Source organism: Haliaeetus albicilla, chromosome 13 (genome assembly GCF_947461875.1).
Source record: "Haliaeetus albicilla chromosome 13, bHalAlb1.1, whole genome shotgun sequence".
Lineage (NCBI taxonomy): Eukaryota > Metazoa > Chordata > Aves > Accipitriformes > Accipitridae > Haliaeetus > Haliaeetus albicilla.
Window position 1 is genome coordinate 21,388,873 of NC_091495.1, and position 17,278 is coordinate 21,406,150.

At 38.6% G+C, this 17,278-nt stretch overlaps 1 protein-coding gene across 2 annotated transcripts in view; it reads left to right on the forward strand.

Annotated features, from left to right (window-relative positions):
• BTBD9 (BTB domain containing 9) overlaps positions 1–17,278 on the forward strand; it is a 147,662-nt gene that overhangs the window by 97,863 nt on the left and 32,521 nt on the right. For both annotated transcript variants that reach the window (XM_069800375.1, XM_069800376.1), the window contains exon 10: positions 6,306–6,413. In XM_069800375.1, coding sequence (XP_069656476.1) covers positions 6,306–6,413 — 108 coding nt within the window. The remainder of the gene's footprint in view (positions 1–6,305; positions 6,414–17,278) is intronic.

A 17,278-nucleotide genomic window follows, 5' to 3' on the forward strand; every position in this document is an offset into this window, starting at 1 on the left:
TGTGTGCTCTAACCTCCCAATCATCTTGATAGTCCTATGCTGGACTTGCTCAGATCTGTCAGTGTTGTAGTTGGGTCCAAAATGGGATGTAGTATTCCTGATGTGATCTAACAAGTGTCAAGTAAAGGAGAATAATCTCTTTCCCTTGTTCTGCTGGCTCAGTTCCTGTTGCTATAGCTCCATGTGTTGCTAGCCTTCATTGCTGAGAAGGCACACAGGCAACTAATGGCATCTTCTGTTCTAGTATGACTCCCATGTCCTTTTTAGCACAGCCAGACTGTAGCATTTACTGCTGCAGTGGATTAGTCTGAGGTACAGGATTTTGCTTTTGATTTTACTGAATTTCATGACGTTCTTTTTTGCCCATGTCCTTAGTCTTTCTAGAGGCTGGCAATCAGTCCTCCTGAATGGCAGCCATACTCTTGAGTGTATCAATTGCATCACACAGTTTGCTGTCATCTGAAAGCTTGATGTGGGCTCATTCCATCTCCTTGTCCAGGTTGTTGATAAAGATATTAAACAGGAAAGGTCCCAGAATAGACTCTAGAGGAACTCCTCTTGCATCCAGTCTCTGGGTGGATGATGAACTGTTAACTGCTACCTGTTGAGCTAAACAATCTAGCTAATTTTTACCTGTGTTGTAGTCTATCCATCTAAACTGTAACATCCCAACTTGGGTACAGGGATGCTGTGGGAGACCATGTTGAAACCTTGTTAATATCAAATACTTCTTCAGGTATTTGTATATAAATTTGGAGCTCTTGACTTCCACATCAAAATTTACTCAGAAATTCTGAAACAGATGTAATGATAGTCTCTGCTCTCAGTAGTATTTTCTAGTAGAAAAGACCTCAAAACATGGGGATTGGACTAGATGACTTTTAAAGGTCCCTTCCAACCCAAACTATTCTATGATTCTATGATTTTGTTTTAAAATAATTGTAACTAAATATTGTCTTCTAGATTAAAGAAATTAAAGCATTTTTTTTATTTAAGAGGTTTGTTCTTTTATCAAGACTCCTACTTGGAACAGCTTACAAGATACTTGGAACTGTTTACAGAGGAAATGTTACTTTAGACACTTTTTCAACATTGTTGCCTGTCTGGACAGAAAATAACCTTGCTATTTTTCCTCTCTGAAAGGGCCCTTATCAATGAGAGAAAAACTATTACATTTAGTTAGGAACAGAAAGACAGCAATTGGTGTGTTTAACATAATAAACATTATTTAACTTTTAAATGGCTAAAAGTTTAATATTGAAAAGGTTGCCATATCATAATAGCGGTCTAACTCTCCCTGCATTTATCTGGAATAGAAATGTAATACTATGATGCTACGGTCTCTGGCTGATAACTTCCTAGGGTTTGGGTTTTTTTTCCTATGCACTTCCAAAAAAAGAAAGAAAGGAAAAAAAAAATAAACAAAAAAAAAGAAAGAACAGGAATTGTTACAGTGTATGTGGTGGAGGGAGACAGAATTCTTCTTTACCATAGTGGTTTTCATGTTAAATAAAGAGAAATATTTTGCATCTTTGTAAAAGTAAATTAACCACTTATCCCAGTTTAATCTATTCAAAGACTTTTTTTACTAATATGAATATGTGATAGCCAACTGCTTTGCTTTTTCATATTCAGAGTAATTCTTAAATTAACAAATTAAATCAATTAGCTTTAATGTGTTTTGTATTTGCTTACCATCATCATATACATCTCTTACGCTTTCTCATTTTCCATACTGCTTCTGCTTATGAAGTTTTTTTCTTTCTTTGCTGCTTATTTTCTATGCTTGCCTGACTTGAGAGTGAAATCGTAACTCAGAATAAATGATCATATAAGCACATAGCAAATATGCAGGAATTCTGTCTCCTTTGTAGGATCCTGAAGAAAGATTGGTTTCCTGCAAGATATCTACTGAAAATATCTGCAGAAAATGAAAGGGGATTATAGACAACCAGAGGCAAAAATGCAAAGACAATTGTATAAAAAAACCTTTCCGTATTATTTTCTGTCTTTTTCCCCACCTTTCAGCAACTGTCGCTACCTCATGTTTTAATTTCTGTCTTATGGGTTTCTGTAAGAATGCAAGTAGTTTATTAATACAGTACTATCAAATGCTTATACTATATGTGGTAACTACTGACTTAAAGTATTCAGGAGGCAGGTATCATCCTGTCAGGTGCATGACTATTATTGTTTAATATTCTGCTAAAACCTTGAGTATATGTAGCTATATAGCAGTCTGAACTAAACAGTGAGAATCTCTTTTACAGAAATCTAAGAATGAAAAGCAAGCAGAGACAGCACAAAATGCCTATATAATGCAGAACAATCAATCATAGGGCAACACATGACATTTAGGGAAATACTGTTAAAAAAAATACTGCAACATCTTTTGATGTAACAGGTAGCCAACATAATTACTTTCCCACACCTGTAATATGAAATTTTATTTATATTTGAGAAGCTTTTATTTTAGAAAATGGGGCATTGTCAGCATGTGATGTAAATAACAGTACCATATTAAATGATTAACAGGCTTAGACTTTAGATACCCAAAGAAGTGGCATATGAGAAATATGTTTAAATCTCACAATGTTGCAGGGAGAGAGCTGGATAAAGCTTCATTCCTCTTTTCCTTCTCAATCCTAAGGGCAAGATTTACTAACAAGAGCCAGTTTAGCTTTTTATTCTAATATGGAAAGTCGTAGGAACATGGGCAATTTTGCTATAAACAGATGCATTTCCAAGGAGAATAGTTCTGACTTTTTAAGTGGAATATTCTTCTTCCTGTCATTTAATATCCATCTTATCAAAACATAGCTTCTCTACAAAAGTTTAGCCTGGTAGTTTGCCTAGAACATGTTTCAAAGATTACTGTACCTGGCATTAAAAGTGGCCCTTGTGCTCAGTGTGCACTGGTGAATATTCATGTAATCACCTGAAAGTTTTTCACTGCTTATCCAGAAAGGCATTTCATGCAGACTAAATTCCAAATAGATTCTGTCATCAGTCTCCTTCCCCAGTCTTTCCTAAAAAAGCTACTGCAGGGAGGTGAAGAAAGAACTTTTTATTTTCTTTCACAAGTCCCAAAGAAACAAAAATCTACATTTAGCATTCATGCTAAGTCACTTTGGGAAAGATTGTGCCAACTTTCATTCATTCATTATTTAGTTTGTAATAATTCTAAGCCATGTGTCTTTTTAAACCTATTTAACTTGGGCTACATTGTTTTGGGAGAGAGCAATTATACACATTCTTAAAAGGAACACATATGTCCTGTTAGCTTTCTGCTCTAAAGCCAAGTCAGTTGTGTTTTAATTAGAGTATTGTTAGTTGAAATTACAGTCACCAGTGTGCTTCTGATATTCAAACTCTTGATCATAGCTTTGAAAACATGGACCAAGGAAACAACACTGAGCACCCATGATGAAAAGGATCCTATTGAAAAGCATAATTAGCTACTTTTTAATAGCCTTTTTAAAAGAAAGGAAATTTATGTATGTTTTTGCTTTACCCTCTTTTTATCACTTAGAAGGCTTCGTTTAAATACAGATCTTAAATCAGTTCAGGTTCTGTTGATTACTAGTAGTTACCAAATCCAGGATTTTAATCCATAAACTTTTTTATTGTTTTTTTTTCTTACAAAAAAAATGCACTTCAGTCTCTTCAGCGTTTGGAGACCTTCAGGCTATAGAAAAGTAGAATGAGGAGGATCTGATGAACCAGAGGGAGAGCAGTTGGGGTTGGGTGGTTTTCTTCTAGGGTGTGGGGTTTGGGTTTTGGTTTTTTTTGTTTTGGGGTTTTGTTTTGTTTTGTTTTGGGTTTTTTTTAAGTCTTTCATGATGCCACAGGCAACTTTTTTTTTTTTTTTTTAACTAGGTCAGCTCTGAATTTTTTAATTTGCAAATAGACAGTATTAATATGTGCTAAAAGGCTTCTGCTAAAAGTGTTTTATTTTGGCATCTTAAAGCTATTTTTGATAGCTTATTATTTTTGATAATATTAATGAGCTGGGTTCACTTGAGAGCATCTAGGGAGTTTATTTTAAATCTGCTTGTCCAGTAGACCCAATTCCACTTTGAATGCTGCGATTCCAAAACCTAAAAAACAGAGCTAAACAAGATTGTTTTGAAGAGAAGGTAATAGCACTGGTTTTTAGGGCAAAGATACAGACACATGTGTCCTTAATAACCAAATTCCGAAGATGGTCCCGCTTCTGCTTGTGACAGCATCTCTCTGTAAGAGGAAGGATTCTGCATTCAGCAACTGGCTAGGTCATTTTCCCCCTCTAGCAGTGTTGGTTTTTAAATGTTGAAAGTGAGCAATAATTTTTGCAGTTACGTTCCTCCTAGAAGAGGTAGCAGCTGAAAGCAAGAAAGACTTTCTCAACTGGAAGAAAGGAATTTATAATATAAAACTTGGGCACTCTTCTGAAAGGCAATTAAAGAGAGACAGCTTGAAACTCTGTGTCTGGGAAAGTCTGTACTGGGGCACAAGTTCCTTTTCTTTTTGTGCGTGTCTCAGCTATTTTCATTGATAATCAATGGATCCTTATCTATTGCACTTTAAAAAATGCGGATCTGTGGAAGTTCTTCCTCACAGCTTGAGAAAGAAGCCAGGTTAGCCGTATTACCTGGCTTTTGCACTTCTCTGTCTCTGTGTGTGGCTATAGTTATTCTCATTTAGGTAATCATTGCAGTTACAGCTATTTTGGGTAGCTAGCTGTGCTTTGGTTATCTGACTACAGCAGGTTCATTTGCTTCTGTAACAAATAGCCAGACTTAAGCAGTAATCCTAGTAAGTGTTGACAAGAACCTGAGGATCGAGGGACAACAGCAGTTGGTAACAGCCAATATATTGCAGTATTTATTTTCCATTGCTGTATTGATTAAGGGCTCAGGGAATAAGAGCTTTAACAAAAATAAAATCAGCAAAACATGATTTTCCATGAAGACATAATGTGGATTGTTCACTTAGAATATTACAATTCAAAAACTTGGGGTGGGTTGACAAGAGATCATTATTTCAGAGAATGGTAAATGCAGCATGTGGTTTTTGCTTTCAGTCACCTCTAACTCAAATAGAAAAGATTTTTTAAATTTTGGTTTTGATGTCATGTTTGCCATTGAATTTATATCAAAATATGGACAACATTTAACTGCTTCTAAAGAAGAAATTGCAGAAGTGTCTGCCTCTGTTCTGGCCAGTCTATTGCCCCTTTAAGTTGTTTAAATACCCTCTTGTCATTTGTAGATGCTTCATTGGAAAAAAGAATGCTCCATATTGGTTTGCAAACATGCTGGATAGAATTTTTCATAGTTTTGGGGAAAGAAGGCATTCTGTGCTGGATATCTTTCCTAAGTACACATATCTCAATCCATCCACTGAGAGGGAGAGGAGAGGCAAGGTTCTTGGTTTTGCTTTAATTCATATCCTTAGAAATAAAATGAAATTGAGGAATGATGGTGAGGTTTCAAATATCTCTTACAACAGGGAGATAATCTCCATATAAAGAGAAGAAGTAGAGAAGACACAATATTTGCAGATGTGTTTTTTGAGAATGATATACTTAAGTTAAATCACATCACTGATGCTTTAGATCTTCCTCTCTGAGAGAAAAGTATGGAAATTGAAGGCTGTTCAATATGTTATTTAGTGCCCTTCCTCAAGAGCTGCATGTTTGTTAGAATGAGTGTGGAATGAGTCCTTGAGACCTCTATTTTATTCCTTTTTCTTCTGTCTTTTTAACAATTTGGTCAACAATTCATTGCCTTTTTTCTCATATTATGATGAACCAGGACTGGGAATTCCCATTTTCCTACTTGCTTTTTTTTTTTTTTAATATTTCTGATGGATTTACCAAAAAAAAAAAAAAAGAGAATACATTTAAGAAGACAGTGTAATCTTTTTAGTCACCAGAATCTTTTTTCCCCTCTTAAACTGACCTTTCCAAACAGATCTTTGATTCAGGTTTACAGCAGGCAATGCCACATGCCAAATAAATTAGTTCATTTATTGACTTTGAAATAAATTAAAAGTAATTGGTTGAATGTAATAGATTAATGTTAGTAAGATGGTTATTATAGGCCTGTAAGTCTATTACTGGCCTTAGGATAGTAAAAATAGAGATAGTCAAGTTTGAGATGACAGAAACAGTAAAGACCTTGTTGAGTGTTAGAGGGATGTTCCAAAAGAAACAGCTAAATTTATAAAGGATTAAGAGGAGGAAATAAAGGACTGGAAGACTTAAGCAGCTTGGTTTAAAGTTTATTTTACTTATCACCCAACAACTTCTTTGTACTTAGGTTGCTACTTTGGGACTGTGATGATCGGAGCTACAGCTACTACATTGAGGTTTCAACGAATCAGCAGCAGTGGACTATGGTGGCCGATCGCACAAAAATTTCCTGCAAGTGAGTTTATTTTTTTTCCACTTATTTGCACAAAGTCAGAACTAGAAACTGGTTTTTTTTGGTTTGGGGTTTTTTTTTAATCCTTTTGTTCAGCACTTACATAGGTGACTATTTGACTATGAAAAGAATGATCATGACATAACTTGTAGTTTACTACCTGTAGACCCTTGTAAATACAACTTCAGGAGGTAATAGCTTCTAGTGTGGCTGAGTACCTAGACTTTCAAACCAGAATCAAGTTCTGAAGATCCAAATCAGTACTGGATCTTCAAACAATCAGTTTGATTGCTTATTCTCAGTCTGCCTACCATACCCTTGGTTTTGTGATCACTGGAAGTTAAACTATGTTTCTCCAGAGTTGATGTGTTTATTGTTACCTTGGTGTCACGTCACCCTGCATTGAGAAACATGGTAGGAGAAGAAAGAGGGCAGGCTTGGTAAAGGATTTTCTTAATCAAATGCCTTTCTCTCATATCAAAGCACATAAATGTAATGTATGATATTTGAAGGGGGCAGGGAGAGTGAGGCTAAGGATGAAACCATAACAGATCAGTTACCTACGCTTGACCTTGTCTCTGTTCAGAAGCAGAGTACCTGTCTTACATGCACTGACCACTCTGTCTTTGAACAGGACCCTTCCACAGAAAAAACATTCTTCTAAAAAGAGAGAGAAAAACTCTTTAATTTTCATTTGTATACTTAAATCAGGAGAAATTGGGCATGAATACTCTCCATATGTATACTCTTGTCACAGCCCAGACTGGACAGACCAGGGAGTCGTGTTTAATTCAAAATTCCCCTGGGCTAAATTAAGGTGAAACACCACCAAATGATCAGTTAAAGATTTTATTCATGACAGAAGCAAACTGAACTGGGGAGGCATGGTAGTAGGTGGCAGGGTTTCTCACAACAGGAATTGGCGTAAGACTGCTTCTGTAAACTGTGTAACCCAGGGTAACCATACACATCAGTTCAGGGAATAAGGAGATCTCTCCTGTCAAGTCATGAAGTTCAGAGCAGACCCCCTTGCTTTCTAGACTCCTCCTCAGAGAAGGGCCCAGGGCGGCTGGATGCCCTCTTAGTCCCAGACTTGGTCAGTGGCCTTATGTCTTAAAGGGATGAGGTGTAGGGATTGTGGAAAAGGAAAGAGAGAAGAAGGCAGAGAGAGAAAAAGGAAGAGAGAAAGATTTCACTGGTCCTGGGTCCGGCGTTGGTTCAGTCAGCCAAGGGGTCCAATTCCGGTGGGGTTGCGCACCTGGGGCCTCAGTTAGTGTCCTTTTATCATCCTTGCCCCTCCTTCAGGCAGGCACTCAAACATATTAGGCTAATGAGCAGTTTGTGAGCCTTTGGGCTTGAGGGTTGTTTGTGGAGTAACTTCTCCTTCCCTGCAGACATGGCCATTGTTTGATCTTTGTATCAGAACAGGGAGCTGGGCACCCTCCAGCACACCCTCCCCCTCCTGTTGCTGATGTCTGAACTGATGGGCTTTTGACCTTGGTTCCTTGCCATGCTGGGTTTGTCTTTAAGCAGAACTTGCCCCACCACAATGTTTGAGACATTAACTCTTTCAGTCTCTCACAACTCTCCATTAGCTTTTCTGCAATTATTTGGTCTGCTGATAAAACCCATTCTTCTAGTATGGAAGAATAATTCAGTGTTGATAGCCTTCTTAAACCATTTGATTGTTCTAATTCCAAATAAAGAATGACCCAGATCCTTGTCAGTCATGGGACTGAAAAGACAGGCTGCAAATTTATACGTTACATATCCAGAAGACAGGTATGCTCAGTATTAAGTGGATGTTGATAGGGTATGATCTCCTGGCTGATCCCCAGGGAAGCTCAGACTTACAAAAATCTTATTTCCCTCCTTTTCCCTGAGTCAGCTTTCCATAAGGTATGTTTTCTTTCCTGGGACAAAATTGAAGTCATCAGCTCGTATGGGGTGTCCTGGTTTCAGCTGGGATGTAGTTAGCTGTCTTCCTAGTAGCTGGTACAGTGCTATGTTTTGAGTTCAGTATGTGAAGAATGTTGATAACACTGATGTTTTCAGTTGTTGCTCAGTAGTGTTTAGACTACAGTCAAGGATTTTTCAGCTTCTCATGCCCAGCCAGGGCACCTGACCCAAACTGGCCAACAGTGTATTCCATACCATGTGACGTCCCATCTAGTTTAGGAACTGGGAAGTGGGGGGCAGGGATTCGCCGCTCGGGGACTGGCTGGGTGTCGGTCGGCGGGTGGTGAGCAATTGCCCTGCGCATCATTTGTACATTTCAATCCTTTTATTACTACTGTTGTCATTTTATTAGTGTTATCATTATCATTATTAGTCTCTTCTGTTCTATTAAATCGTTCTTATCTCAACCCAGGAGTTTTACTTCTTTTCCTGATTTTGTCCCCCATCCCACTGGATGGGGGGGGAGTGAGTGAGCGGCTGCGTGGTGCTTAGTTGCTGGCTGGGGTTAAACCACGACATGGGGACAGACCCCACCCATTCTGTATTTGTGCCAACCAAAACAAAATTGATTTTACAAATTCAGAGGTGTATCTCAGTTTGTCACATCAAGCAAGAGAGTTATTCAGTCCTTCCTAGCAACACTGTTGATACACATTTTTCTAAAGTTTATATTCTATGTCTTAACAAATAGTGCAATTCAAACGTGTTACAGTGTGGTCTAGATGTGTTGGTGAAGGAGAACTTGACATGTCCTTTCACTGTCTGTAAAGGACAGGGTATGGATGAGCAGAAAACCTGGGTTCTGCCTGCAAGTCTGGAGAAAGAGTAAAGGAGATTTAATCATTCTCAAAGGTATCTCAGTGTAACAGATAAAATTCATCTTTTTGTCTACCTCCAGCAGTGGGAGCACTAGAAACCTGAAACCACATAAGGTAGAGGGACTCAGAATCAGAATCTTTTTGTACTTTTTCCTTGTACATTTTGATACTAATAGCCTCTAACAGTCAAAAGGAGCACTTGCTGAAGTATGCACAGTGCAGGTGGAATTGCTGATTGACTGCCCAGTTCAAGTATCTACTCACCATGTGCAAAACACACTTTTTTTTTTTTTTTAAAGCCTTAACCTTGGACAAGTATAGGTGCATTGGTCTCTTCTGTCAGGTGGATGGAGATAGGACGAGAGGAAATGGCCTCAAGTTGAGGCAAGGGAGATTTAGGTTAGATATTAGGAAAAATTTTTTTACTGAGAGGGTTGTCAAACATTGGAATAGGCTGCCCAGGGAAGTGGTTGGGTCACCATCCCTGGAGTTATTAAAAAAGCGAGTGGACAGGGTACTTCAGGACCTGGTTTAGTGGGCATGGTTAATGGTTGGACTTGATGATCTTGAAGGTCTTTTCCAACCTAAATGATTCTATGATCCCTGATGTAAAGATAGCTGCCTTCTCATGGTATACTTCAAGATCTTGATTCAAAATGTAGGTGCTCTGGAAGTTCTCAAAGCTGTGGCTGCAGGAACTATTTTCATGTGGATTACAGAATTGCATTTTGCCTACCTTCTTGCTCTGACAGACAGGCATCCAGCTGGCAAAATGCCAGTCTTTAACCTTGAAGTCTACAGACTTAGTGTCCTAGTACTGTCTGTAACTATCTGCTCTGAACAAAGACAAAGACCTGGTCCTGAAACTTACACTTACAAAAGCTCAGTGGACTCCAGAACAATTCAATTTAACAAGGACTAGAAAAAAAAGAAAAATAAAGAAAAGCATCAATTTGAAAAAATTTTACTTCTCTTTGAAAGTTTTCTATCCTCTGCAGTTACTCTTAAAAACTGTATCATCTGTATCTGAGTTAAATTGAAAGGTTTGTCCCCTCAACACCCCCTTCAATTTTCAGGTGATTTCTTCGCATTTGACAGCACTTTTTCATGTTCAATTTAAATCTCTTGCCCTTTATGATCAGCAAATTGGATTTTTTTTTTTACAGTCACACCACCACAGAAAAGAAAACCCTTTAAATATGTTAAATTTTCTTTTCAAATAGGATTTGCAGAAATGCTGAAATTACTTCAGCTCAAAAATTATTTTGATTGTAATGGCAGGTTGATAACTCTAAATACTATATAAATAAGAACATGTATCATATAGAAAAATAAACATATACAATAATATATGTATATTTATATATTATATATTTATATATATTAAATATGTAAAATAAATATATAAAATACTATATAACTGCCAAATGCTACAAATGTTAGGACAGGTCTGTAAAGTACAGAGAATCATAACTGCATACTGTCAGAGCTGGACCACTTTTATGTTACTGAAAAATACTGAAACATGGTACTGTGACCTAACAAGCCATACTCTTAGTACTCAAGACCAGTTGAATGTAGAACAGAAGAGACATCGTCATCCAGTGACTCAGGAACTGGATGAAGGCCCTTATTTAAAATTATTGGGTACGGTTTCGATATTGTGATGGAGACATCTTAATGAAGAAAATTGAACCAGTCACTGGTAGGAATATGTGAAGAACTGACTTTTTGGTTTAGTTCTATAAGTTTAAAAAAAAAAAAAAGGCATCTCAAAACAAATTGAAAATGTGTATCTTTTACCCTGAAAACAAACAAGTTATTTTCACTCTGTGTAATTTGAACAACAACAAACAGATGAGATGAAGAGTTGAATTTTACCCAAAATTAACAGATGTTGTAGTAAGGCAGAGGTGGTACAGTTTGTCTGGCTTACTGTCATAGTGTAATGGTAAAGATATTCCTGCTGGATGCAAAAGATTGTTGGTTTGTTTTTTCTGTCTCTGTCTTTCCTCTTACCATGGTTACATTGGTAATTTATGCAAACAGCACAGCTCCAACAGAGAGAAATCTGCCTCTGACTGCCTTTTAGTCAAGTGATTCAGGCACTCTCCAAGGAAAAGCAAGAATCAAACTCGGGCACTGTGCCTGGGTTTGACTCATCACCAGGTTTAGGCAGACAGTTAAAGATTCCTGCATTCAGCAATTTGCCTTAACCACACTACAGCGTAACAGGGTGGAAGCAACAGCACCCTCATCTCTTTGTTCTCTGTATGCTTATGAATGCCGCACTCCTCTCTGACCTGAAAGAAATGGATCAAATCTTTTGTTAATGTGGTCAAATTTTGAAACTATTTTTTGTCTCAGCCAAATCCTAATTTTTTAGATGAATACTTGGCCAGCCCAGCCCAAAAAGGACTAATCCTGCATTGGTATAAAAATTGTCATGACTTAGGCTTAAAGAAAATGAGTAGATATGTCCCTGCATGGGACTATGATTGCCTGTTTGACTACAAGTACCTCCCAGAGCAACAGTCAACTAAGAATCATTATACATGTATTTGTGTCAGGCTAAAATATGAATTCTTTCCAAAAAGTATACTCCAGATTACATCTGTTTCTCTTACAAATTTCGGAGATGTGAGTGCAGTCTAAGTGGTTGATAAGGTTTTGAAATCCTGGGTTTACCCTTTCTGACTTTAGTTTGGTGTTTAATATACAGCAGTAGACTCCAGAAAAATAACTCACTTGCTTTTCTGTGTAGGATATGCTGCAGTAGCAAATGGAAGTGGATGGAGTTAAAACATGGGAGAATTTCACAGCGGCCCACATTTGAAGAGACAGAATACTTGCAATGAGAAAATTTACTTTGCTAGTAATATTCTCTATTCACTTTCCTGTCTTCAAAGACATGTTGATGAGAGTTGTTTCCTTTGTTGTTTGCTGCCTGACTTACTGTCTACCCGGACTTTCAGTGGACTTACAGTCCTTTGTGAAAGTCATTAGCGTGCTGTCTCCCAAGTGTCCTGTGTAGTCGCCAAATCATTTTGCTGAATCTGTGGCACAAGGGGTAGGATGAACCATAAACATAGCAAACAGAGACTTCAACAGACACCTTTGATGATCAGTAAGTGGCAAACAAAACCATGAGAAAGAAAAGTAGATTATGTTTAAATATTGATTTTGTCTACTGAAGCATGAACTTCCCCTTTAAACTATCAGTATGCTGCTTTGGGTTGTATTAATGTTATTTTTAATGTAGTATTTTCTGACAGTTAATAATTCAATGCTCAACACCAGGAACTGACGGGCTACTCCTAACCTCCTCTTCTCCCAGTTTTAAAAGGCTGAAAACAGAAACTGGATGTCTGTTATCTTCACAGGGGAAGCTTGCATACCTTATCTAAGTGAGAGCCAATTAATGCATACTAGTTGTGTAATTGTCAATTTTCAAATGCTTTATGGAGGCTGGTTTTTTTTCTTTTCCACAATAAGCTGTTTTTCTCTACACAGTATGACAGTAATGAAAAACAGTCATGTTCCATCCTATTTTTTTAAATATTTATGATAAGTGGGCTTGAGTGCATTAGTGTCAAACAATAGAGACCTGCACTTGTTAGAAGAACTTGCTGACAAGGAGTCTGAAAGTCAAACAAAAAACAGAAGATAGCAAAGGCCAGTAGAAGTCAGACTTCAGAGTTAATGACACTTTTGATAAAATAAGCCCTGTAAAGACAAATACGAAACAGGCTATCACAACAGTTATCAACTATTGTTCTTTAAAGTTCTCTTGTGTAGTTATTATGAAATGGATCTAATCCATTGGCAGCAAACATACCATGTTCAATTCCCCAATAGGAGAAAAGGGTCTTGCTAGAATTTGGGAGACAATGAATATTGTTTATTGATGGGCAGTTCTAAGGCAGCTGGTATCAAGTGTCTATATGGCTGATTTGGGACAGTTTTATGATTTTCTTGTGGAGGGCATGACTTCATTTTCAGAAGGTTTGTAACATATTGCGTTATATCTTTTTTTTTTTTCTCCCCTGCTGGACTAATTAAGAGTATACTACTGTTATGATAAATGTTTAAAAACTTCCAAACTTAATTTCACATTTCCATTGCTTATTATCTTTTTATTATATAATAACTATTTCAAATCCTAAATTCTCAGTTCAGTTCCCCTCATTTTTTTTCTATAGTTTTTTTTATGAATGTAATTAGTCCTTTCACATGAAAGGCCCTTTGGGATGTGGATGCAAGATTCATTAACAAAACTTATTAACTGTCTTCTGAATGATTATTCAAGAATAAATTTCAACTTTGAGGTTTACTGCTCTTGTCCAGGGTTTCTATATTTCTATCCTATGATGTACTATGTGCATTTCCAGTTTTCAGGCACTGCTGTATTTCCTTTCATAATAAATCACAGGTAAAGAACACCTAGAGAGATCTAGGTCATGCACTTAAAAGTTCTAAACCAATTTTCAGATGTAAAGAAGAGTGTTTTGCGTGTTGTCTAAGGACTTCAAGTGAGAAAATACTTGTGCTTTATACAATGTTAGTGACAAACTCAATTTTGGATTTTTTTTTCTGGGTGTACTTTTGTGAAACCAGGCTAATCTCTATCATGATGTGATTATTTCTTTTGCTGTAGAGATATTTGAAGTGTGTGAATACCTTTCCTTGTAACTGCATGTGGCACGTTAACGTACTTATATATGTAGTTCCTTATGTTTAGCCACAAACAAAGCAGCTTTTCCCTCCTCTCCTCCTCTAGTTCCTCCACTTCACTCTGTGATCCCATCTCTAGAATTTCCTCACATCCATTTTCATCCATCATTCTTCTCCTTAACCACTTCATACGACTGTTTTCTCTCATAATAAAACAACTTGAACATTTCTCAGCTGGCTTGCCTTTCCAACTGCCTGTACGCTCACATCACTTTTTGTGTTGCTTCCTGTCAGCATTGCTTGCATCTACTGTCCTGTCATACCTAGAATGAGAAAAGAAGATTTTTCATAATTTTTGTATAATTCTTAATTCTGTCTCACACCTGAGCTCCCAAGTGCAGGGTGGAACAGAATAAAAGGAACTGCTCTTGTACCTGCATTGTCAAACAGAGTATTTTGACCACACTTCATCCTATTTTACATTAAGTTAATTTCACAGCGAAACTGTTGTTGTACCTCTTCTGTCAAACAGAGTCTGTTTCCACCATGGTTCATCCTATTTTACATGTAGCAAATTTCACAGCAATTGTGTGAAATCCAAATGCCTCTTCCAGAGTTGCTGAACTCAGTGTAGGTAGTCATACAATACAAAGATGAAATATACCCGAGCAAGATGTCTGGGAAATTGCTACATTGTTAAGCTCAATTTCAAGTCTCGCTTCACAAAAATAAACTGAGTGTTCTCATTAATCTGTTCATTATGCCGCTAGTAATGCCTACTGGAGCAAGTCAGACAGATGTAAAGGGTCATTTTGTGTAATTATTGAGCTTAAAAGCCCTGAATGATGGAGGCATTGAAGTACATATTTTTCCTTGTGTTTATATGCTCACATTTTGAAATATTCTAATAAAGCAAAAGAAGAAAGAGGCTCCAGCTTCACAGACCTACCTTATTAAGCACAAAGAATTAAGATTTCACAGAGAGAAACCAGATTTGTATTCCATTTCAGAGCATCAGGAGCCTCTCAGAAATAGGAAAACCCTGCATCTAACATTTCATTTGCTAGCTTTTATTTTAGCTGAGTTTAGTTTGATTGAAAAAAGATCTAGCTTCTTTTAAGTTATGTTTCTTAGTGGTGATTCAGGATTACAAGAAGGTTTTAAAATTGTTCATTTGTCTTTTCTTTTTGCCACTTCTACCTTCAGTTCCTTATGGTTGCTTTTCAGCCACAAATATGCATGGATCTTTTGAATGAGCCTTGAACAGAGTAGCAAGGAGTTGCGAACTGCAGTGTCTTAGTCTCCCTTGAATGTTTTGCCATACACTTATTGCAGCTCTGCATGTGCCATATGCATTGAAGTTTTGCTTTGCTCTTCTTTGCCTTGTGACTGGCCTGTTCTCAGCTCCTCTTCAGGCACGTTACTGTGGGGAGAATGAAGAAAACATCACAGTAACTCTGACATCAATTTGGATGTTAGCTCAGTTCTGCTTAGAGAAAATAAGCAATGCCAAATAAAACCCATAGTATCAGTACTTGTTTCTTAATCATAGAATCATTTAAGTTGGAAAAGACCTTCAAGATCATCAAGTCCAACCATCATCCATGCCCACTAAACCATGTCCTGAAGTACCCCGTCTACTCGCTTTTTGAATACCTCCAGGGATGGTGACTCAACCACTTCTCTGGGCAGCCTATTCCAATGTCTGACAACCCTCTCAGTAAAAAAATTTTTCCTAATATCCAACCTAAACCTCTCCTGCTGCAACTTGAGGCCATTTCCTCTCATCCTATTCCAGCCACCTCACTACAACCTCCTTTCAGGTAGTTGTAGAGAGCAATAAGGTCTCCCCTCAGCCTCCTCTTCTCTAGACTAAACAACCCCAGTTCCCTCAGCCGCTCCTCATAAGACTTAGTGCTCCAGGCCCCTCACCAACTTGGTTGCCCTTCTCTGGACACACTCCAGCACCTCAATGTCTTTCCTGTAGTGAGGGGCCCAAAACTGAACACAGTACTCGAGGTGCGGCCTCACTAGTGCCAAGTACAGGGGAACAACCACCTCCCTGCTCCTGCTGGCCACACTATTTCTGATGCAGGCCAGGATGCCGTTGGCCTTCTTGACCACCTGGGCACACTGATGGCTCATACTCAGCCAGCTGTCAACCAGCACACCCAGGTCTTTCTCTGCCAGGCAGCTTTCCAGCCACTCTTCCCCAAGCCTGTAGTGCTGCATGGGGTTGTTGTGACCAAAGTGCAGGACCTGGCACTTGGCCTTGTTGAACTTCATACAACTGGCCTTGGCCCATTGATCCAGCCTCTCCAGATCTCTCTGTAGAGCCTCCCTACCCTCAAGCAGATCGATCCTGCCTCCCAACTTGGTGTCGTCTGCAAACTTGCTGAGGGTGCACGCAATCCCCTCATCCAAATCATTGAGAAAGATATTAAACAGAACAGGGCCCAACACCGAGCCCTGAGGAACACCACTTGTGACCTGCTGCCAGCTGGATTTCACCCCATTCACCACAACCCTCTAGGCTCGTCCATCCAGACAGTTTTTCACCCAGCAAAGAGTACGCTTATCTAAGCCATGAAATGCCAGCTTCTCAAGGAGTATGCCATGAGAGACAGTGTCAAAGGCCTTACTGAAGTCAAGGTAGATAACATCCACAGCCTTTCCCTCATCCACTAGGCGGGTCACCTGGTCATAGAAGGAGATCAGGTTGGTCAAGCAGGATCTGCCTTTTGTAAACCCATGCTGACTGGGCCTGATCCCCTTCTTACCCTGGACTTGCCATGTGAGTGCTCTCAAGACAAACCATTCCATAATCTTCCCTGGTACTGAGGTCAGGCTGACAGGCCTGTAGTTCCCCGGATCCTCCCTCCGACCTTTCTTGTAAATGGGCATCACATTGGCAAGCCTCCAGTCCTCTGGGACCTCCCCTGTTGACCAGGATCGCTGATAGATGATAAGAGAGTGGCTTGGCAAGGACCTCTGCCAGTTCCCTCAGTACTCTTGGAAGGATCCCATCTGGTCCCATAGACTTGTGAGTGTCCAGATGGCGTAGGAGGTCACTAACTATTTCCTCCTGGATTAAGGGGGCTATGTTCTGCTCTTCATCCTTGCCTTCCAGCTAAGGGGGCGGAGTACCCTGAGGATAACTGGTCTCCCTATTAAAGACTGAGGCAAAGAAGGCATTAAGTACCTCGGCCTTTTCATCATCTCTGGTTGCTACATTCCCTTCTGTATCCATTAAAGGATAGATATTCTCCTTGGGATTCTTTTTACTGTTCACATATTTTAAAAACATTTTTTTCTTGTCCCTTACAATAGTAGCCAGATTGAGTTCTAGCTGAGCTTTTGCCTTTCTAATTTTCTCTCTGTATGACCTAACAAGATTCCTGTACTCTTCCTGAGTTG